Below are 22,359 nucleotides of genomic sequence, written 5' to 3'. Positions count from 1 at the left end.
ATTACCCACAATCTAGGAATTTGGAGATTGAGTCTTGAAATAGGAAAGTATTGTGCCCAAATGCTGAGTGAGCTGGGACTTGAACATACATACCCTGAAAAATCTCTCCTGTAGAGTATTTTGTCTCCACAAGGTAACAGATAGCAGAGTTGGAGGAAACAAGGCCTGTGGGACAGAACTGAGCATGGAGAGCAGAAGGCAAGTAAGGCAGGAAGCCCCCCAAAGGGCTACATTTTGGGTGAACTCTTTGGAGTCATGTCGATCCTTTTTCCCATGCCCTGTCTTCTCACTGAGTTGGAGAGGACCCGCTGCTCCCAGGAAGTAGAGGCTCTCCTAGGGGAGAGCTGCTGCTCTTGATCCAAGATGTTGAGGGCCGTGTAGGGGCCATGTAGCTTTTCTGTATAGGGCTCTAGGCTAGTTGGGAGGGATCCAGACATCTAATATTACTCAGCTTTTCTGGTCACTTCCTTTTCCCCTTTCTCACCATCTGCTCTGATTTCTTAGCATCACTGTCATTCCTCATTCTCTTTCCACTGACTCCACCCTGTCTGTTGACCCCCCCACTTCTCATCTCCCCACTGTAAACATATTTCCTCTTGGAGTTCCATCACCCATTCACTCTTGGCTCCTCCCTTCTCCTGCAGGATGGCCCCAAGAACCCTGATGGACTATCTTTTCTTCCTAATGTTTATGGATGTCTTGATAAGGAAGGCTGGCAGGGCCACCTTTGAGACAGCCAGGATATCACACAAACCCTTGTTGCCTGTTCCTGGCCCCATGGCTTGCTCAGTGTGATTCTGGGGCTTTCAGAGTTCATTCACTCCAGATTCTGTAATGAGTTAGGAGGAGGAGCACAAATCCAAGATCAGGCTGTTGACTCCGCAGAACAAGTTGACCACCGCCACATCCCGTCCTGCTGTCTGTCCCTGGAGCAGCCAGCAATTCCCTCAAGGTCTTTAGGACAGGTTGCTATGTCCAGAGTAGACCTTTTGTGCAGTAGATTTTGAACCCTAAGTCAATAGCACCCTGCAGATGGATCTTTCTGCAGCAAATTAATATGAGATTGGGAGACTGAGAATATAAACATGACAACTTATTAATTTAAAATGTGCATACAGCTGCCATGGGGACCACAATGTTCACCTTGGCGTGAGCAATGCTTTTTCCCTGTAGGCAGGATTGTGCGGGAAAGCAAATTGCTATCGCCAGGTTGCTTGGTGAGTGTGGAATGGAGCAGGGGGAATTAGTGCTGTTAACTTGATGGTGGAAAGGCCTCGTTACCAGGAACTGCCTTGGCACCCAGGGCCATTGGTCTGCACTGCATTGTAAGCCTTCCTGGTGGAACTGCACCGTAGTCGGGAAGGGCTCTTCTCACACAGAGGCTTAACCTGCTTTTCCAACCTGAGCTTGGTTAGCGCCACCGTCTCAAGGTGTCTGAAATCCCTTCTTGTTTTCCCTGTGCAAACTGGCATTTCGTGACTTTGCTATTTCTACCATTGGAAAACTTATTTCCCATGACAAAATGAAAAACTTAAATTTGGAAGGTAGAAACAGGTTATAATTTTCACTTTTTAAAAAAGTGTTGCTTTCATTTGAAAGGAATAGATGTGGAAAGGCTTAGTTATTACTTCTATTACCCTTCTTTTTTCTCTTTTTCATGCTTCCTCCATAAACCCATAACATAACTACAATACTTCTACAGAAAGAAATTACCATGCTGCCTGCTTGCATGAGGTGATGCAAGGGCAAGGGAAGACCTACATGGAAGCTTTTCTTTTTTCCATTTCCTCAACTTGAGACTGATTTTAGAACCTACTCATAAAAACATTGTATCTCAGAATTACCAATGGTGGATTTCAAAATTGTAATTTTCTTCTTCTGGAACTAGATTCAACTTCTTAAAGATTTATGTATTTTTATTGACCTCCCATCCACTGGTTCACTCCCCAAGTGGCCGAAGTGGCTGGGGCTGAGCTGATTTGAAGCCTGGAGCCTCTCTGGGTCTCCCACATGGGTGCAGGGTTTTAAGGCTTTGGGTCATCCTCGATTGCTTTCCCAGGCCACAAGCAGGGAGCTGGAAGAGAAGTAGAGCAGCTGGGATATGAATTGGTGCCCATATGGGATGATGGTGCATGCAAAGTGAAGATTTAGCCACTAGGCTACCATGCCAGGCCTGATTTTACTTTTTTTTTTTTCTTTCTCATCAATTGCTTCTGCTTACTCAGTTTTCTTAGGCCTTCACTGGTCCAAAAGTTCACCAAAAGATGATCTTCTCTTCATTTTTAGATCCTTCAGAGATGGTGTAAGTGTCAGCTGGGTACTAAGTGAGTGAATGAACGCACAGGATGAAATGCATGTATGAGAATGTTCCTTCCTCAAAGTTAAACCCGAAACTGCCACATTGGAGTGACGCCCCCATGAAATAGGCCTGGCTTGTCACTGCTGCAATGAAAAGATTGAACTGGGGGGAGCATGCCAACTCTGATTTTGTTGTTGCTGTAACTTTACATATTGGAGAATAAAAGAACTTGAATTAGAGCATTAAAAAATAACTTCTGGAAATCTTTCAGGAATATTATTGAATCATGCAGCCATGAGCATTCTGGATTAAGTATGATGTGAAGAAGGCATGTTGGGAACAGTGTTGTAGCACAGCTGTGCTGAAATGTCATTTGCAATGCCAGAATTTCAAATTAGTGTGATATTTGAGTCTCGGCTACTGTTCTTCTGATCCTAGGTTCCTGGTAATGTACATGGGAAAGGAGTGGACTATGACCCAAGTACTTGGACCCTGCCATCCATATGGGAGACCTGGGTGGTCTCTTTGCTTCTGTCTCCTGGATTCTGGCTTCTTCATGGTCCACACCTCCCTGTTACATCCATATGCGCAGTGAACCAGCAGATGGAAGTTCTGTTTCTTCTTCTCTTTCCCCGACGCTTTTTTCAAATTGGTGAATAAATGAAAAAATGAACACTATGGAAATGGCTAAAATTAAGTTGATTTAGTCAATATTTCTTTAAGATATATATATATATTTAAATATATTTTTCTTTTGAATTTTGCATTGTGAGGTACAATTTTGTGCAGACTGGAATTCCCTGCCTAACTCCCACCTCCTGTAATATATATTTTTCAATAGAAAGGCAAGTTTACAGGGAAGGTGATAAAGATCTTCCATCTGCTGGTTGACTCTCCAAGTGGCTGCAACAGCCAGAATTCAGCCTATCCAAAGTCAGGAGGAGCTTCTTTTGAACCTCCCATGCGGGTGCAGGGTCCCAAGGCTTTGGGCCATCCTCTATTGCTTTCCCAACCTCCATGCAGGGACCTGGAAAGGAAGTGGAGTAGCTGGGCCACAAACTGGCACCCATATGGTACCCCAGCATGTACAAGGTGAGAATTTAGTCCCTGAGCTATTACCTTTAGCCCTCAGTATTTCAAAGTATAAGGTTTAATAGCTATTTTTGAAGGTTGTTTGAGAAATGAACAGTGACAACAGTCATATGACTTAAAAGTAATTTAAAAAATATGTTGCTTTATATTTGATTGTTCACTTAATATGTTAAAAGCTACTGCTGGGAGTAAGACCTAAAATAAGATTTGGCTACTTTCCCATCATACAAATCCATTGTGTTTCCTCTTGCAAACCAACCTAGCAAACCTATAGGAAAGAAAGGAGAAGCTGCCTTGGGCCAGTACTCCTGCCACCTTTGAGATGTATTTTTCCTCCATGTCTTTTTGTTGCACCTCATCAGGTTGTAAGGACCTTTTTAGGCCATCTTGCTAAGAAAATTTGTTCTTCCTTCTCTCTGCACCAGGGACGCCAAGCCCATGAACACAGACTGTACTGACTTAGTCCCCAGGGAGCGTCTGCAAGCCCTAACAAGGTCTGCATCCCTGGCTTGCCAGATGGGGCCACCACAAACAGATGTCATTATTAGATATTGGAAATTCAACCACAGATCAGACAGCTGAGATGCTTGACCTACTGGACCAGTGTCATAGAAAATGCATTTTGGAGTGACAGGAGTCAACAGTAGGCAGTGCAGAGTTCTGTGGGAGCATTTTGGAGGTCTTCTTGATTATGACTTATGGGGTGGGTTATAGAAGTCCCCTAGCAGAACTTGTATTGGAAAGATGGGTAGGAGTTATCTGATAAGGGAGAATAGGTGAGGTTATGTAGCTTGTGAAAGAGGGAAGTGCATATGTCAATTCCTCCAGATGGAAAGAAATTATGTTGGGGATTTCTGGAGTGTAGACAGACATGAGGAGGGACAGGAAAGCATTGAGTCAGATGAGAAACCAGGCTAGAATGATAAGCATGAACAAGGCAACAGAAGGTCCTAGGAGTCATGTTAGAAGTTGGTCTTTTTTTTCTAAGGCCAATTGGAGGCTCCTGGAAAGATTTTTACCATGTGGATAACATGGTATCCTTGTCCTTTTGTGAGAGTAATCTTGGGAACCAGCGTTATGGTGTAGTGGGTGAAACCACCACTTCTGATGCTCATGTCCATTATTAGACTACCAGTTCAAGTCCAGGTTGCCCTGCTTCAAATTCAGCTCCCTGATAATGTGCCTGGGAAAACAGAAGATAGATCAAATATTTGGACTTGTGCTACCCATTTGGGAGACATGGATAGAGTTACAGGCTGCTGGCTTTGACCTGCATCTGCTGTTGTGGCCACTTGGGGAACGAATCAGTGGATGAAAGCGCTCTCTTTCTCCCTCTTTGCTGTGTATATGTGTGCTTGACTGTCTATCTCTGTCCCTCTGCTTTTCAAATACATACAAACATGTTGGAAAATAATAGCTTTGGCTTTGGTGTGGGCCCTGGTTTGTTGGTGGCCAGGGCTGCAGCAAGGGAGACGAGTTAGGTGGAGAGCAATCCCTGGTTAGCAGGCATGTCCGAAGAAGGCAATCGCTGCTTAAGCTGAGTGCAGTCCTGAGGAGTGGGCAGGAGGGATGGTGTTGGGCAGCTTTGGTTGTAGCTGGTAAAAGGTGTGGAGGAAGAAGCCAAGTGATGGACATTTTCTGCAACCTCCCTTCTAGTGATTTTAAGGTTGTAAGCACTACCCTTCCTCTTTTGTGGTCTCTGTATTACTGGCCAACTTCTTCATGAGCCTTTGCGGCATCCTGCCACAGTGCTTCTTGGAGCAGGAAGCAAGCAAGCTGTTTCTCTTTCCAACTGAAATAGCTCGCGTTCGGGACCTCTGCCTACTTGGGTTTGTGTTTGCAAAGGTGTTGTGTATATTTCTGTGACTGATTAGGTTCTGAAGGTTTGAAATAATTTGCCTCTTTATCCATTGTAAATATTTTCAGTTTGCTTTGAGGGGAAAATGAAGGAGAGGGAGAGAAAGAAAGAAATCTTTGCTGAAATCTTTGATTTCCCAAATTGTTTCCAGGCCTGGGCCAGGCTGAAGCTGGGAGTCTGGAACCTGGTTTGAATGTGCAGCAACCCAGTACCTGAGCCACTCCCTGCTGCCTGCTAGGGTGGAGCCACGAATGAAACCAGACACGTGGATATGGGATGCTCATATCCCTAGTGGCATCATTAGCCACTGAGTTAGCTGCACCTCTAAATTCTTCTGTGGGATTTACGTTATGACCGTATGAGGGTTATTTCTGTATAGAATTACTTGTCAGAATCACAACAAATTGTTGTTCCCTACTGTCAGTAATTTTTTGCCATCTAGATTTGTCTGGGAGGAAAGGATGGAAATGTATGGTTACTGAACATATTTGAAATATTAATGTTGTACTTCTGTTTTGTTATAGGTCAGTTGTTGAGATCTGGTGAAGATCAGCTGTTCAATAATGTTCTGCAGTAAAAAGAAATTGCTTGGTAAGTAGTGAGTTCTTTAGGTGACTCGAAGCCAGTTAAATTTTAAATATTTCAATTGAGATTTAATTTACATGCAAAAATCCAAGAATCTTAATTGTTCTGCTCACTGAATACTGAGAATTAATTATACCTGTATCACTAGTAAGTGTGTAAAGAGCAAGACACAAAAGTGTGTAAAGAGCAAGAACAAAAAATTTTAAAAATAACTTATTTATGTAAAGTGAACAAAATTTCATATACTTCTCAATACGGATTTAGGAGTGTAACCACTTTCTAGCCCACCTTCTGTCCTGCCTGTATTCCCAATGTACTCTCCTCTTTCCTTCCTTATTTTTCTTTTTAGATTTTTATAATGACATACTTTGATTTCACTTTGCAGTCACAAGTTTAGCATTGCATTAGGAAAAGGTTTCAACACAAAGCAAGTAGAAACAATCCCTTGCTATTCCTCAAGAGTGTAGACAAAGTCAATCAATAATCAGATCTCAAATGTCAATCTCACTCCTGTTACTTTTTTAATACTCTGTGCATTGGTGACCACAGAACAGGAAAAACATTTGCTCTTTTTTTGGGGGGGGGGACTAGAATATTTGACTAAGTGTAATCATTTTCAGTTATCCATCTTATTGCAAAAGACGAGAGTTCATTCTATTTGATGGCTGAGTAGTATTGCATAATATATATGTACCATATTTTCTTTGTCTAGCCATCTGTTGATGGACAACTGGGTTGATTCCGGATCTTAGCTATTGTAAATTGGTGGTACACATAACTCTCAAATACTGATTTCATTTCATTTACATAGATTCCTAGGAGTGGGATGGCTGGGTCGTATGGTAGACCAAGTTTCAAATATCTGAGGAATCTCAGTACTGTTTTCCATAATGGTTGTACTAGTTTGCGTTCCCACCAACAGTGAATTAGGGTATCTTTTCCCTACATCCTCATTAACCTTTATTTTCTTATTTTTTGGGTGATAACCCTTCTCACTGGGATGGGGTGAAACCTCCTTGTGTTTTTTATTCGCATTTCACTAATGGCCTTTACCCTGAGCATCTTGTCATGTGTCTATTTGCCACTTGTATTTCATCCTTTGAAACGTTCTTTTCCTGTTGCTTAACTGAATCGTTTTCTGGTTGTTGAGTTTATTGAGCTCTTTATAGCCCATAAATTTCAATCCCCTGTCAGTTTCTTATTTACCAATATTTTATCCGAGTCTGTTGGCTGCCTCTTCACTTGGTTAACAGTTTCCTTTGCAGTGTAGAAGTTTCTTCTCTTGATGTAATATCATTTGTCTATTTCTTTTATTGCTTTGACTACCTGTGCTTCTGTTTTTTTCCCCCCAAGAAGTCTTTGCCTATGTCTTAGAGTGTCCCTGATGCTTTCCTCTAGTGATTGATAGTGTCAACACACAGGACATTTCTTTTGCTCTAAGTTTTCTTGTGCCCCCTTTTATCTGCCTTTTCTGTATTCCCACACTACTCTGATTTCTAGTTTTTGCTTCTTTTTGAAATGAGTATCAATTAGTGTGCATCCTTTTGGCTTGCTTCTTTTCAGCATCAGTTTTGTTTTTTTGACATACTATCGGGTTACAGGTATTCACGGAGTGTTTTTATTTCAAAGTTGTGTTCTATTGTGTGAATACACCAATGTTTAAAACCGAGTTCATGTAGTCAGAAATAATATCATTCATGAGAGCAGGAAGCGTGTTGTTTTTGTGGTGGGATAATAGGTCTACTAAGTTAGGATTGATGTTCTAGTTCTTTAATATGACATCTTGACTAGGGACAATTGGCCTCCTCTTTTTACCTCTAGGTAGTGACAGAATATAACTTAGGTACATATCCACTGCAGGAAAAGCTAACATATTACTGTCACTTATTTTTGAGTACAGACTCTTTAGAGACTAAAGGCTAAATTACTTTGTCTAACATAATAACATCTATGGCAGATGGTTAACTTCCTCCATAGACAATTATTTCATGGTGTAGTGCATAAGGCATTTGTTGCAGTGTTCAGCCTCATAGACTAAACACAGTCTCGCTGTAGTTCCCACATACAGGGATTATTTTGGCCCTCTGGAGGAATACTTTCATAATTCTGACACCAATCTGATGAATTATTGTCGTCATTTAGTTTTTTTAATTGATTTATTTACTTGAATGACACAAGCAATCTCACACACATACATAGACAGTGTCTTTGCTTGCCAATTCATTCCCTAAATCTCCAAATGATTGCAGCAGCCTGACTTAGCCAGGAACTCAGTCTTAACTTTCCACATGGATGATGGGAAGTGAAGTACCTGATACAACATCTGCTCCTTCCCAAGTGTATTAGTAGGGAGCTAGATCAGAAACAGGTAACTGGGACTTGAACTCTACTGATGTGAGATGCTGGTGTCTTGAGCAGAGGTTTAAACCTGCTATGTTAGAAAGCCCACCCTCTTTTTTTTTTTTGAAGATTTATTTATTTTAATTTGAAAGGTAGATTTTACAGAGAGAAGGTGAGACAGAGAGGTCTTCATCTGCCACAAAGGCTTGAGGTGATCTGCAGCCAGGAGCCAAGAGCTTATTCTTGGTCTTCCACTTGGATGTAGAGGCCAAGGCCCAAGCCTCTGCTACTTTCACAGGTCACTGACAGACAACTGGATTGGAAGCGGAAGGGCCAGAACACAAACTGGTGATTGCGTACGATGCTGGCACTGCAGGTTGAGTATTAGACTGCTATGCTATCACATTGCGCCCCCTCCCCCCCCCACCGCCTTTAAAGTAAAGTTTATTTATATCATACCATATTGGTATAATCTGAATAGTATAAACACATGATTAACTAGCTTTAACATAGAAAAGTTTATGATAGGATCTAATGTTCTAACTTTTAAATATTTGTGGGACAGAGAAAGAACAAGACAGATCCCACCTGCTGGTTCACTTCCCAAATGCACAGGATAGTCAGGGAATCAAGGGTGAGCAGGAACCCAGTGCACACCTCCCTTGTGGGTGACAGGAACTCCAGGGTGTGTATTGGCAGGGAGCTGGAGTCAGGAGTGGAGGTACGTATTGAATTCAAGTACTACAACATGGACATTAGTTAGTTGACATCTTAACCACTGGGCCAAATGCCTGCTCCTGAACACAATCCAAGATCCAGGTCTCTCTTACAAGTAGATGATATGTACAAACATATCATATATGTATATATGTAGACTTAAAAATTTTTTATTGGAAAGTCAGATTTACAAAGAGACGAGACAGGAAGATATCCCATTGCTGGTTCATTCCCCAAATAGCTGTAACAGCCAAAGCTGAACCAATCTGAAGGCAGGAACCAGGAGCTTCTTCCAGATCTGCCATGTAGGGTTCTGAGGCTTTGGGCCATCCCCTACTACTTTCCCAGGCCACAAGCAGGGAGCTGGATGGGAAGTGGAGCAGCTGGGACACAAACTAGCACCCATATGGGATCCTGGTACTTGCAAGATGAGGATTTAGCCAATCATGCTAGGCCCTGTATATAAATATATACATATATAAACATATATATATTTAACAGTGCCAGCGTGATGGCACAGTGGTTAAGGTCCTCGCCTTGCACGCCCGGGATTCCATATGGGTTCCGGTTCTAATCCTGGCAGCCCCACTTCCCTTCCAGCTCCCTGCCTGTGGCCTGGGAAAGCAGTCGAGGACAGCCCAAAGCCTTGGGACCCTGCACCTATGTGGGAGACCCGGAAGAGGCTCCTGACTTCGGAATGGCTCAGCTCCAGCCATTGCGGCTACCTGGGGAGTGAATCATCGGATGGAAGATCTTCCTCTCTGTCTCTCCTCTCTGTCTCTCCTCTCTGTATATCTGCCTTTCCAATAAAAATAAAATAAATCTTTTAAAAAAATTTAAATTTAAACATTTAAAATTTAGTTTAACATTTGATTTTATTTAATGTTAACATATTTGATATTTAATATTTTAAATACATATTTAATCTGACATTTGAATATGTATTTAAAGATTATTTGAAAAGGAGAGAGAGAAAAACCTTCTATTAGCTTGCTCAATTTCCAGATGGCCACATGGTCAGAGCTTGGCTAAGCTAGAGGAGAAACCAGGAATTTCTTCCAGGTCTCCCATGTGAGTGGCAGGGCTCAAGCACTTGGAAACCTGTGTGCTGCTTTCCCAGGTGCATTAGCAGCAACTGGAACAGAGTGGGGCAGCTAGGACTCAAGGTGGTGCTCGTAGGGAATGTGCACATTAAAGGTTATGGCTTAATCTGCCATGCTTTGTTGAGCAGGCAGTTTTCATAAATAAGAGCAAGAAACAATTGATTTGAGGCTGCTGTGCTATGCAACGTTAGAGGGCTCCAAAGACAATGGCCTACGTCTGTGCATTTGTGTCCATTCCTCTAAATGTATAACCCCAACTAGGATGCTGTTGTGCATTATTTAGAAATCTCTTAACACTGTAATATACATGTCCTTCGCCTTAATTCTATGATGGCTACCATTGTCACATTGGCTTTTTCTCTGTATCCATGCTCCATAGAAACATGCACATGTGTGTATACGAGTATATTTTGTTGAATCCTCTGAAAGTGGTAGACACCATGGTACTTACCCCTAAGTCAGAGATGCATCTATGAAAAAACCATTCTTCTGTATAAGCATAACACCAATATACCAAAAATATGTCACACTGATAAATGATTAACATTCCATTTTTTAGTTTTTACATTTTTTCCATAAATATCTCATCTCACAAATATTTCTGATTTTTTTTTTTTTTTGGGTATAGTATCAAGTCTGTGTTCATACACTGAGTTTGAAGAATCCCTTGGTTTTCTTTTTATTTTAGGATGGTTTGTCATTACACTGAATTTTGGAAAGGTCCAGTCAAACTGATTTACAGAATATTTTATAGTGACTCAATTAGTTTCTCCTAAGTCATTTTGGATTAAACAGTTGTGCACAAATAGTATATAGTGATTTTGTACAAATGGGCAGGTAATGCTTTCCTAAGCTGTAAGCAGGGAGCTGAATGGGAAATGAAGGAGGTTGGATATGACCAGACCATATGGAATGCTGGGGCTTTTGCAGGAGAAGGTGCCTGTTGAGCCACCACACTGGTCCCCAGCCTCCTTTCCCTGGATGCCACCAATTCTCCCTCTGCTTCTTCCCCACACTCTTCAATCAGCAAGGACTACAGACCTGGGTCCCACCTGCTGCTGCTAGGGCTGCTGTTCACTGTCACAAGGAAACACCCCAGTGTGTTCATCTGCAAATGAGGATAAACACAGAGCAATGGGAAGGAAGGAATGCTAAGAAGGAGGAACAGAAAATACTTTCCATGGGACCTGGAGCACTGAGTGAGCTGGTGGTGATCTCTCAGCAAAGCTACCCAACCTCCCTGTGCCTGTTTCCATCACAGGACAGCAGATAATAGTGCGCCCCAATGTTGTTCTAGGAACGCATAGGAAAGAGGACGAGTTCACCCAGAACAGGGAGAGCGGCTGGCACCGCTGCCATGGCTTTTACTGGTTTTCGCTGGTCAGCATAAGTTGAACAGGAATGGGAAACCTTGGGGGCCTTTCATGCTGTGGCAATCGGGCCTGGGTTTGGGAGAAGTGAAGCAGCCGGCGCTCAAACTAGTTTTAATATGGACACCATGTTATAGGCTATATCTTGGCTCCCTTTTTCACTATGCTAGCTTCATTTGCCTGGGTCACATAGGAATATTCTGGAATGCCTCACACCCATGGGCATGTCGTTCTTTGTCTTTATCAGACACTTGAGTCACAATGACATCTAACATGGCTGTGAGCTTTCAGAGCCCAAGCTGTCAGATGTCAGAGGCCAATCAGTGGATGTCCTGCTGACCCCACAATGCTGGCACCCTGTGGTGGGTGCTGTAGGGACATGGCAGTGAGCAGGAAGGCTCTGGGTCCCTCCCCACAGTCAATTTCATTCCCAGAATACTTAGGAGGAGGCCCTGAAGCAGCTCTAGCATGTACAGACAATTTGAGTGAACTGAGATCAGAAGGCATGGCACTGTGGCACTGTGAGGGGAGGTGGTTTTTGCCCTGGGTGTACTCAGACACATGTGGGCCCTGGAGAGCTGCCTGGAGGAGGGTGATTGTGCTGAAACTCACAGGATAATTTGTATGGCCAAGTGTAGTAGGGAGCAGTGGGCAGAGAGCAGCACCATGGCCAGAGCTGGGACATGGCAGGATCTCTCCTCTCTGGGGCTCTGTTGAGTCCAGGCTCACAGCCCAGGCCTGCAAGCAGGAGGAGCTTAGAAAAGGTCACTCACACCTTGGGAACATCTGTATCCCACATCTGCCCTCAAGGAGGGCCCAGGTGTGGCTTTATCTTTGACTCTATCCCCTGAGGCACCATGCACGGGTCCCCTCCTGATTCTGTGTGTCAGCTGCTAATGCTGTTACATGGGCAGGGTGACTGAGGGGCAATGGCCACAAACCACGAGCATGGTCTAGGACAGAACATCCTGTGGTTTGCAACGGAGGTGCTGAGGATGGTCCCTCCCCAAATATTTAAGATGTTTTTATTAATATACATTAATTAGGTATTTTATTAATATTTAATAAATTTTAAGATACAAAATATTAAATATATTTAAGGGTGAACCTGTGGATGAGATGAAAGGGCTCATAGTCTCTCTGACTTTTCAATAAATCAATGAGTCTTCAGGAAATAAAGCATAGATTCCTGGGGACTCCTCTCTGAGCCTGGCTAGTCTTGGGGTCTGGCTTCTCAGCCACAGCACAGTGCTGGGTGTGACTCCCTAGGCTCTGTAAGAGAGGAATGTTGCAACTAATTAAGGAGAGGACCATTAAAAAGATGATCTGTTCTGTCTCTGATTTGTTATAAATCTGCCTTTCACATAGAAAACAAAATATACCTTTAAAAACAATTATTTGTGCCCACTGCCATAGCCTAGTACCTAAATCCCATCTTGCATGTGTTGGGTTCCCAAATGGCTGGCTCTTCGTATTGTGGCAGCTCCACTAACACTCAGGTCCCTGCTTATAGCTTGGAATATGGTAAGAGGATGGTTGAAACTTCCGTTTCTGCACCCCCAGGGGAGACCCAGAAGCAGCTCCTGGCTTCAGATTGGCTTAGTTCTGGCCGTTGAAGCCAATGGGGTGTGAACCAATATACAGAAGATCTTTGTATTTCTACTTTTTGTATATATGCCTTTCCAATAAAATAAATAAAATAAAAAATTATTTAATGGACACAGTGCAGTGACATGCCTGCTTAAGCTGCCACGTGAAGCTTAAGCATTGGATGGGGGACCCTGTTTGAGTCCCAGTGTTTCATGTCCAAACCAGCTCCCTGCCCAGAAAAGCACCAAAAGCTGGCCCAGAGTTTGAGACCCTGGACAATATGAGGGAGGCCTGGATGAAGTCCATGTCTTGAATCCCTGCTCTTACGTGGAAGAATGCAAACGAAAATCCTGGTTTCTGGATTTGGATTTGTTCGTTTCTTCCCATTGGGTAGTCCAGCAGATGGAAAATGTTTCTATCTCTCCTTGTTGTTAATCTCACTTTCAAGTAAAAATAAAAATTGTTTGAAAAGTAAACAAACAGAACCCCACAAACGGACAGGTAATTAGCTAATAGGCATATTTTTGGTGAGTGGCACAACTTGTTGCTCTTCCTCATACAGAATTTTCTCATGTAGGTGACGAATCATTGCTATGTAAGGAGGGTAATTTTTTGTTACTTAGCTGTGTCTGTCTGCTTGTTGGCATTAACTGCTGAGAAAGCTGAGGTCAGTTCCTTCTAGGGTTTGCAACAGGGGCCACATGACTTGATGCAGGGACACTAACATCACTTTACATTCTCGTGATTGAGAGAGATGCATCTTGAGGTCACCCAATTCATGTAGTTCTGGTGATGGATCAGAGTTTTTTAAAGTTACAATGTTCATTTGAATACTTGACATTTTTGAGCTCCTTATGAAATGATAGGTAGTCAACAGTTTTTGACTTCAGCTCTTTAATAGCATCATTAAAATATACGTCCCTGACAGCATTTCTTAAGTTTATAGTATCATTGGTAGCCAAAACAAGTGGTGTGCTTACCAGAGGAGCACAGACTAGGGATGGTTTAGTCAGCCTGGAGATAACAAAGGGGAAAATCATACTGAGGCAATACTGTACTTTGAGGGGCAAGTTCTTCTTACAACGTTGAGTCAAGGTGCACCTGTTTGTATATACAGGCCAACATCCGTAGGGAAGCTTAGTGCATTTTCTGAGGACGGATGTGAAAACACGACTGACTAGTCATGTATGTTGTAGGAAAAGAATGCTTTTCTCCCAGATTGACTTTATTGTCTCCATATTTGCATCAGTCTCACATTCAAGATGTGAAAAAGTCTAGCCAGCTGACTCCATTATTTAATACCGTAATAACTGTATTTTATTTTGCTCATTCCTTGCAATTCACCCTTTCTGTGTAGCTTGTGTGAAGGCCCCAAGACACATTTTTCAGTGTAGTCTTGTGTTTTTTCACAAGATGATCATGGAGAGAGCATTGTTCAGGTCAAAATAGCTAATGCATATTGGAATAGCTTGTTAAAATGGGAAGCAAAAGGAACTGTTCAGGGCTTTTTTGGAAACAAGCTAAAGTTGTTTTTGACTTAGCAATGTGGGGGTTGTGGAACCTGAAGACATTATTTCACACAGGAAGCCCTTCACATGTTTATGGGGTGGGAAGGGTCAAACTTGCATTATGCCAACTGTGAGTTGTAGGTGCCTCCTTCCTCAATAAGAATAATAAAAATAGTTTTTTTTTATGACTGTTAGGATGGCAAAAGTATAATCCAGGCTGGATACTATTTTTTTTTCTCCTGATTGATTAAAGTGTTTTAGCTTTATTTCACAATCTATTGAAGGAGCTATTAAGACTTTTTACCTTCTTTGCTTATGCTGTTTGAAAACAGTTTACTCTGAATTAAATGCATCCAGGAGCCAGCAGCCTACCAGGGAGCAGGTCTGTGTGTAGAGAGAGCGAGCCAGTAAAATTTGTGTTTCGGTGAGGCCACAAGTAGCCGAAGATGCTGGTAGGAATAGTTGTACTTTTAAGTTTTTAACGCTATGTAAGTTTAAAATACAGAATTATGTGTTGCCAATAATTCTTTTTGTGGGACTGAAGTCTTCAGTTCTGATTCTTGATAGTTGTGAAATAACATGATTCCTGTAGATCAAATAGTGTAAAGAGTTTATTGGATTTGACCAAAACAGTGTGGTGAGTGTACAAGGCCCTGTTAGTTTTGCTGCAGTTTTCCTATGTGGACATTGTTGTGGTGTGATAGAAGTAATGTGTGCATTAAGTTGGAGCCTGGCTCCTCCTCTTACCAGCTGATGGTACCCTACACTCCCAGAGCCTCACTGGTAAAATGGGAGTGATACCTAGCATCCTGTTGCAGTGGTAATGGGCATAAAATGCAAGAATCTGTATCAAGTACTTTATAAAAGCACTACGTATCTGTGAATCAATGCTGAATTAATAAATGGTACAGTTTATTGATTTCTTGATCTTCCCTGAAATCTTGCATTTTACAAAACTGATTTTATCCAGTTTTATGGCCGATGCATATACAGATGGGTTTTCTATTTACTGAAGTATGAATGGGGATTTGATGTTTGAGAGATCTTTCTGGAAGCCCTGGGAGCCTCTGCCATACCCTCTTGAAGGCTGTTTATTCATGGTGAGTCTCTGGAGGCTTGCCACTGCTGAGTAAACAACGGTGGCCAATTGCTGTGTTTGGGGTTCTTACAGATTTTTGTTAGGCATGTGTAGTGACTTTGCTGAAAGGAAATGTTGTATTATCATGTCTGTCTAACAAAGAGAACACCCAGGGATCATGATGCCTGAGCACTAGAGAAGTTTCAGATTTTCTGGTGCTTGGTCTGCAAGGGAGCAACCAAAGCCCATAGTTTTGGTTTTCTGTATTGTTGAATTATTTCCATGCCATCTTCTTTAGTATATGTATATACTATCTAGTAGGCAATCTGTGATAGAAGGTTGGTAAAAAGAACCATGAATAACATATGAAACCTATCCTTGTAGGTAGCACATCAAAGCATAGAAAGTTTATGCATGTGGGTCAGAGTGTATGTTCTTTCTGTTGATAAAAATAAAAACTCAATAAAAAGCACTATTTCTCCAACAATACTAAATAAATCCAACAACAAGAAATTCAAAACTTGTTTTTTCAAGCAGTATTACAATTATATCATGAAATAATTCATCTTTTAATTGAATTTGCCTATGGTAGTAATCTGCAAAATTGGATATTATTTTTTTCATTTCATTCATTTTTTAGTTGATCTGTGTAAGTCCATGTAATGAAATACCAAAATGTACTTGCTAGTCAATGACATAATTAAGATACCACTGGATTCACAAAAGCTCTTGTAACGTGGGGGTTTTATTAATGAGTTCTTATTGACCCCTCTTTTTTTCTTTATAAAGATTTACCCATTTTACTTGGAAAGGCATATTACAGAGAGAGAGGGAGAGACAGATTTTCCATCCATTGGTCCACTCCCTAAATGCCTGCAACTGTTAGAGCTGGGCTTCTCTGAAACCAGGAGCCAGGAGCTTCTTCCAGGTATCCCACATGGGTGCAGGGGTTCTAAGGACTTGAGCCATACTCTGCTGCTTTCCCAGGCCATTATCAAGAGTTGAATGGGAAGTGGAACAGCTGGGACATGAACTGGTTATATATGGGAAGCTAGTGTTGACAGGTGGAGGATTAGCTTGTTATGCCACTGCACTGGCTCTTCTCTTGGGCATTTTAATAACTTTCTGGTGTATGGAAGGAAGAGTTTGGGGAATTTTTCTGGTTACACTAGAGGTGAGGAGGAAATTGTTATTCCCTCCATGTTACTGTCCCTGGTAGTGGGAGTTATTCCAGACACATTGAATCCTTGCTGCTTGTCATGAAGATCACAGGACATGAGCTTTGAGTCTCAGATTTATGAGCCTTTCTAGTTGGGAGACAACAGTATGGAAATGGTTTGTACTAGGAATGCTCTGAATTTTTATCCTATGTTTAAGTCACATTGGGAACAAGAGTCTTTCTCATGGAGAACATGTCATGCAAGAATACTTCTGGAAGTTCATAGAAAAATGGGATTAATGAAACTAGTAACCTGACATAGTAGGCTCTCTCTCTTGATCTCTGCCTTTCAAATAAAAAGAAATGTTGAAAAAATGGCTGTGATAAAGATGCTGTTGTGTTGAAGTCTTAGGGGTGTACTGACTGCAAGTCACAGCCCTATTTGTTAGACTGAATGAACAATTTTTAGAAAACATGAGCAGACCTTTTTCTGCCAGTCACAAAAACCAAGAGCACCATTTGAGAAGTCAAACAGCAGATGGTAGATTCCTCTATGTGTAACTCTGCCTTTCAAGTAAAAATAAAATCTTAGAAGATCGGATTGAAAGGTATGCTTATTTTAGTGCAAAATAAACTTGGACTTGGCAAAATCCTTCCACAATATTTTTCACAAAACTTTTTCTTTAATATATTTTTAAAAATTATATTTTAACAATCTTTACATAGTTAATTAGGGTAAGAAGGTTCAAGGGCTACAGGAAAGTGGATAATACTAGTATGTTTTCCATATTATTACCTTCATGTTTAAAGGGGGGTATTAAGGGAGAAGGCCCATCCAATTTCCCACCCTCCCCAGGTCCTGGATGTAGGGCATGCTCTGAGGTTCTTGCTCAAGTGGTTTTAATATTTCAACAGTTATGAATCGCTGCCAATCTTGCCACTCCAAGCACTATGAGGTCTTTGAAGAATCCACTGATTGACATAGTCCATCATAGAGTCTCTGTTTGCCCCGTATTTCGCTGCCAAGATATAGCTGAGATGGTTGGTTGACCTGTTCTGTCTTCTCTCTCTTCTTGGCTAGGGTTCTGAGTCCAGCATTTCGATTGGGGAGATCTTCAGAGAAACTTTGTCTGAGGTGTTCTAAAACCAGATTCTTGTATGTGCTAGCAAGTACAGGGCCCGGCACAGTCCATCACCTCAATCAACTGGTGGTTGCAATTGCTGGGTTGGTTCTGTTTTCACTCCCGACTTCCACTGAAATCAATGGGTGTTGCAGTCCAGCCTGGTTCTGCCCAGCACATACTTGGCCCTCACATAAACCAGTGGGAGCTGCAGCCTAGATGGAGCGACCCGCAATAACCCCCACCAGGCCCGCCCCCTACCCTGGTTTGCCAGTAAGTGTAGCAGTAATCCAGTCTGTCCCACACCCCATTCCACCCCAGCCCCTGTCGTAGTTTTTGTGCCCTCCTGTGGAAGTGGTAACCCAAGAGGGAGGAGCCCACTATTTCCCTCCCAGGCCTCTCCCACTCCCAGATTATGCACTCTCCAGATAGTTCTGTGGTTTGACTTGACAGAACTAGCCCCCAGTGCCAGCTTCTTTGAGCTGATGCTGTGGCTAAGCCCAAACAACCCTCACCCACTCAAATTTTGTTTGTGCTAGTAGGAATAATCATCCCAGCCTGGCTTTTCCCTGATCCAGTCCACATGAGGCGTACAGGTGTTGTAGCCCTGCCTAGTCTGGTCTGCCCCCATCCCAGCCTACGTTCTCCAGCAGGAGTAGCTGTCCAGCAAAGGAACCCTCCCTTATTCCTCTGCTGGCTCTGCCCCCTCCCTTCCTTGTTCTCATGCTTGCTGGTTGGGCACTGCGTTCTCTTCGGTACAAGCAACCTCACCTTGGCATTCTGTATTGTGCACTAATCTTTGTTGCTAGTGACCCTGGCTCGATCCACACTGTTCTGGTGCTTGGATTTGCCAGTGGATGATGTGGACAGATTCAGGACAGAGCCTGGTCTTCCCCTGACCCCTGCCAATTGTATGCCAGTGGGAAACTTTCCATGGCCTGTTCTGGGCTGTTTCCTGTTATGCTTTTTTAAATATGTTTTTATTTTTTAATTGTTAATAACATTGTATTATGTGACACAGTTCCATATCCTGTTACATTTTTTGTGCTTACCTGCCGGGTCTGTGTCCTGCCAGAGGAGTTGCCCAGGCTCCTCCATCAGAACCTCTCCCAATGCCAGGTTTCATGCTTACCACTGGGTCCATGAGCCAGCCCTAATCAGTCCACCTCCTGTCCTAGCAGGAACAGTGGCTTTTCCTGACTGGCCTTCAACCCAAACTGGTCCTTGCTGTTGGATGTTTCAGCCCAGCCATGATTTGTCCATACCCACATATGGCTCACACATGGCTCAGTAGGGGGTTGAGACCTTGCCTAGTCCATCGCACATCTATCATGGTCCTCCAGGACACCAGAGGGTATTGGGGTCTGGCCCAGTTCGGTGCATCCAATCCCAGTCCACACTTGTGCCAAGGGAGACTACAACCATTTCCAGATCAGAAAGCAGCCCCCATTCCAGGTCACACACCTCTTGGTGGGAACCTCAACCCAGCTAGGGTTGTCCCCTTAGCTCCCCAACCGAGCCTGTTCCCAGCCATAGATCACATGCATGCCAGTGGTTGCTCTGACTCAGCTTGGCACAGCCCCTCACCTGTCCTGACCTCTGCCTTAGACACTGTGGCTTAGCGTTCCTGGCTGATGCAGACCAGTAGGTGCAAGAGCCTAGCTAGGCATGGCCTGTGCTCCATCCTGGTCTCTAGTTTTGCTTGTGGGCTAAGGTTTGCTCAGTCCTGCCTGATCTACCCTGTTCCATTACCAATTGTCACATTAGCCAGCTGTTGGAGCTACTTTTCCCAGCTTGTCTGACCCCCAGGTCTGGACCACATGTTCACCAGCAGGAACTATGACTTGCCAAGGGAGTTTCCCAAGTTCCTTCACTTAATCCACTCCCAGACCCAGTTCTCATACATGCCATTGGGTTTAGGCCAGTGCCCGGTGCAGTCTGGCCTGCCATTTCGCCTTGTATTAGCTGGTGAACGTTGCAGCCCAGCCCACCCCACACCCTAATCAGAATGCACATTCAGGTGCTGCTGCCCTGACCAGTCCAGGCTGTTGGGGGTTCCTTTACCTGTGATTCATGGCAGGCTCCTTGGTCACATCTAGCTTAGTCCATCATCACCCCAACTCTTATTTTTATTTATTTTTTTAAGATTTATTTTTTTATTGGAAAGGCAGATATACAGAGAGGAGAGACAGAGAGGAGGATCTTCCGTCCGATCATTCACTCCCCAAGTGAGCGCAACGGCCGATGCTATGCCAATCCAAAGCCAGGAGCCTCTTCCGGGTCTCCCACGTGGGTGCAGGGTCCCAAGGCTTTGGGCCATCCTTGACTGCCTTCCCAGGCCACAGGCAGGGAGCTGGAAGGGAAGCGGGGCTGCTGGAATTAGAACCGGTGCCCATATGGGATCCCAGGCATGCAAGGCAAGGACCTTAACCACTTGCGACACTGCGCCGGGCTCCCCATCTTTTGAGATAACCAGTGGGGCTAGAATTTTCACAGAATTGTGGCCCACACATCCCTTACAGAATTTACCCCGGTTATGGTTCTTGAGTGCTAGTTAATGTAATGGATTGCTAAACGTGACCCTTCTTCTGATCCATCATCATGTCAGGTAACATGATATTCTGTAGGACAAGCCCCAAGCCATAGCTTTTGCATGGACTGGTATTTGGTGGTCAGCATTGTTCAGTGATTACAAGTTTTACAAAGGAAGAGTTACTGCCAAAGGGAATCTTAATGAATGCTTCACGTCCTAGAAGCACATTGGGTTCAACCTGGAGCTAACTAAGCAGCGACTCAAAGAACCAAAACCCTAGAGCTCCTCGGCTGGGCGGCCAGCAGGCGGAGCCTGGCACCAAATGGTGCACTGAGTGCCCGGGGACAGCTCACCACATGCACATGGTGGCTGTCGTCTGGGATCCAGGCATGAGATGCCCCGTGCTGAGACCCACCCACAAACCTTTTAAAGACATTTTGATATGCATGGATTTAAAATTTTGCACCCAAGTAAGCTTCTAAAAAATCTATTAGAGAATATGCCAATTTGTTGAGTCACTCTTCAAATTGATGAAAGTGTGCTTGTACGCTGGTCCATAGCCAGGAGCTAGGAGCTGCTTCTGGGCACCGCCAGGTAGGTACAGTGGCCCAAGGACTTGAGCCAACCTCTGCTGGTTTCTCAAGCACATTCAAATGGAACTGGATCAGAAGTGAAATGGGTGGGACTCCAATTGGCCTCCAGTTGGGATGCAGTTGTCAGCATTGCAGGTGACAGCTTATTCTTGCTATGACGCAATGCCAGCCTCCTAAAATTATCTTTTGTTTTCTAAGGAGTTTTGGAAGATACATATTTATAGATTGATCATCAATTGTGCAGAGTTGCAAGAAGAAAGCGCAGAAGAGAGATGTTTTCTGGTTCTTAAGCACTCTGCTTATTTCTGCATGGCTCTTGCTGAAATGTGGAATTGTTTAGACCTATAGCGTGGTGGCATTTTGTTACTGAGGTTATGGACTAGCTTAGGCTCTTGTAAGCACCCACCTGCCACAAAGAGGAGCCGTTGGGTCTGTTGCTCAACAGCATCCTTTCCCGTCTCCCTGTGGCATTAGGGTGCTGTGGCTGCTTTATTCTCAAATGCTCTTTGCTTGAGTTCTTCCTCTTGGCTCTAATACTGTGGTGTGTTTCACTAGGTCTGAGTGGTGAGCTCCCCCCAGGTTCAGTCGTTTCTCTCTCTCTCAGCTCTTTGCCCCACCGAGAACCCCTGCTGTGGCTTCTGTTGCCTTCTTCTAAGATGATCTGTAAACTGTGGTCTCTGTTGCGAATTTCCTGCTTTTCTGTATTTCCAACGGCTGCTGCCTTTGAGGTAATGATTCTGTTACCTGAGTTTTAGGTTGTATAGAATGATAAAACCCAGGAAAACTAGTATTTTCAGAGTTCATTTATACAGCTTTACTTCCATCTTGGCTGTGTATTTCTTTGTTGCTGCCTGAATATTTTTCCTTAAATTTAGAAAATGGCTTCTGTTTTGGCAGGAAAATTCAACCATGTATTGACTGGGATTTTATTCCTGTGTAAAGCTCACCTTGTGTTTTGACTTCAGACTATCCTCCTGTCTACATCAATGATGATCAGATATCTAAAGACCTTTTCCATGGTGACTCATGAACTCTTTCTTGTTAGTAATCTTTTAAATTTTCTGCTTTTTTTTTTGTTAGAAACCTGCAATTTGTTTTGACATTTGGCATGGTTCACAGTTTCTAGATTTCCACAATCTTACCCTACAATAGGCATTCCACATGATAAGGCAAGCTGTGTTTTCATTTTTGACTTTGCAATATATGACTTTATTCCAGAGGTTGGACATAGTTTTTATTTTCTTAGAGGAAGATCTTCCATCTGCTGATTCACTTCACAAATAGCCAAAACGGCCGGAGCTGAGCCAATCTGAAGGCAGGACCATTTTCCTGGTCTCCCACACAAGCATTGGGTCCCAAGGCTTTGGGCCATATTTGGCTGCTTTCCCATGCCACAACAGGGAGCTGTGTGGC

General features: G+C 43.2%; 1 protein-coding gene across 3 annotated transcripts in view; it reads left to right on the top strand.

Annotated features, from left to right (window-relative positions):
• ATP8B4 (ATPase phospholipid transporting 8B4 (putative)) overlaps positions 1 to 22,359 on the top strand; it is a 249,725-nt gene that overhangs the window by 39,498 nt on the left and 187,868 nt on the right. For all 3 annotated transcript variants that reach the window (XM_040969053.1, XM_040969054.1, XM_040969052.1), the window contains exon 2: positions 5,774 to 5,840. In XM_040969053.1, coding sequence (XP_040824987.1) covers positions 5,813 to 5,840 — 28 coding nt within the window. In that variant the 5' untranslated portion in view covers positions 5,774 to 5,812. The remainder of the gene's footprint in view (positions 1 to 5,773; positions 5,841 to 22,359) is intronic.

The sequence above is a fragment of the Ochotona curzoniae genome, unplaced genomic scaffold (genome assembly GCF_017591425.1).
Source record: "Ochotona curzoniae isolate NIBS_2020 unplaced genomic scaffold, NIBS_Ocur_1.0 scaffold_4701, whole genome shotgun sequence".
NCBI lineage: Eukaryota > Metazoa > Chordata > Mammalia > Lagomorpha > Ochotonidae > Ochotona > Ochotona curzoniae.
Note: the sequence above shows the minus strand (reverse complement) of the source record. Positions and strands in the feature narration are given on the sequence as shown.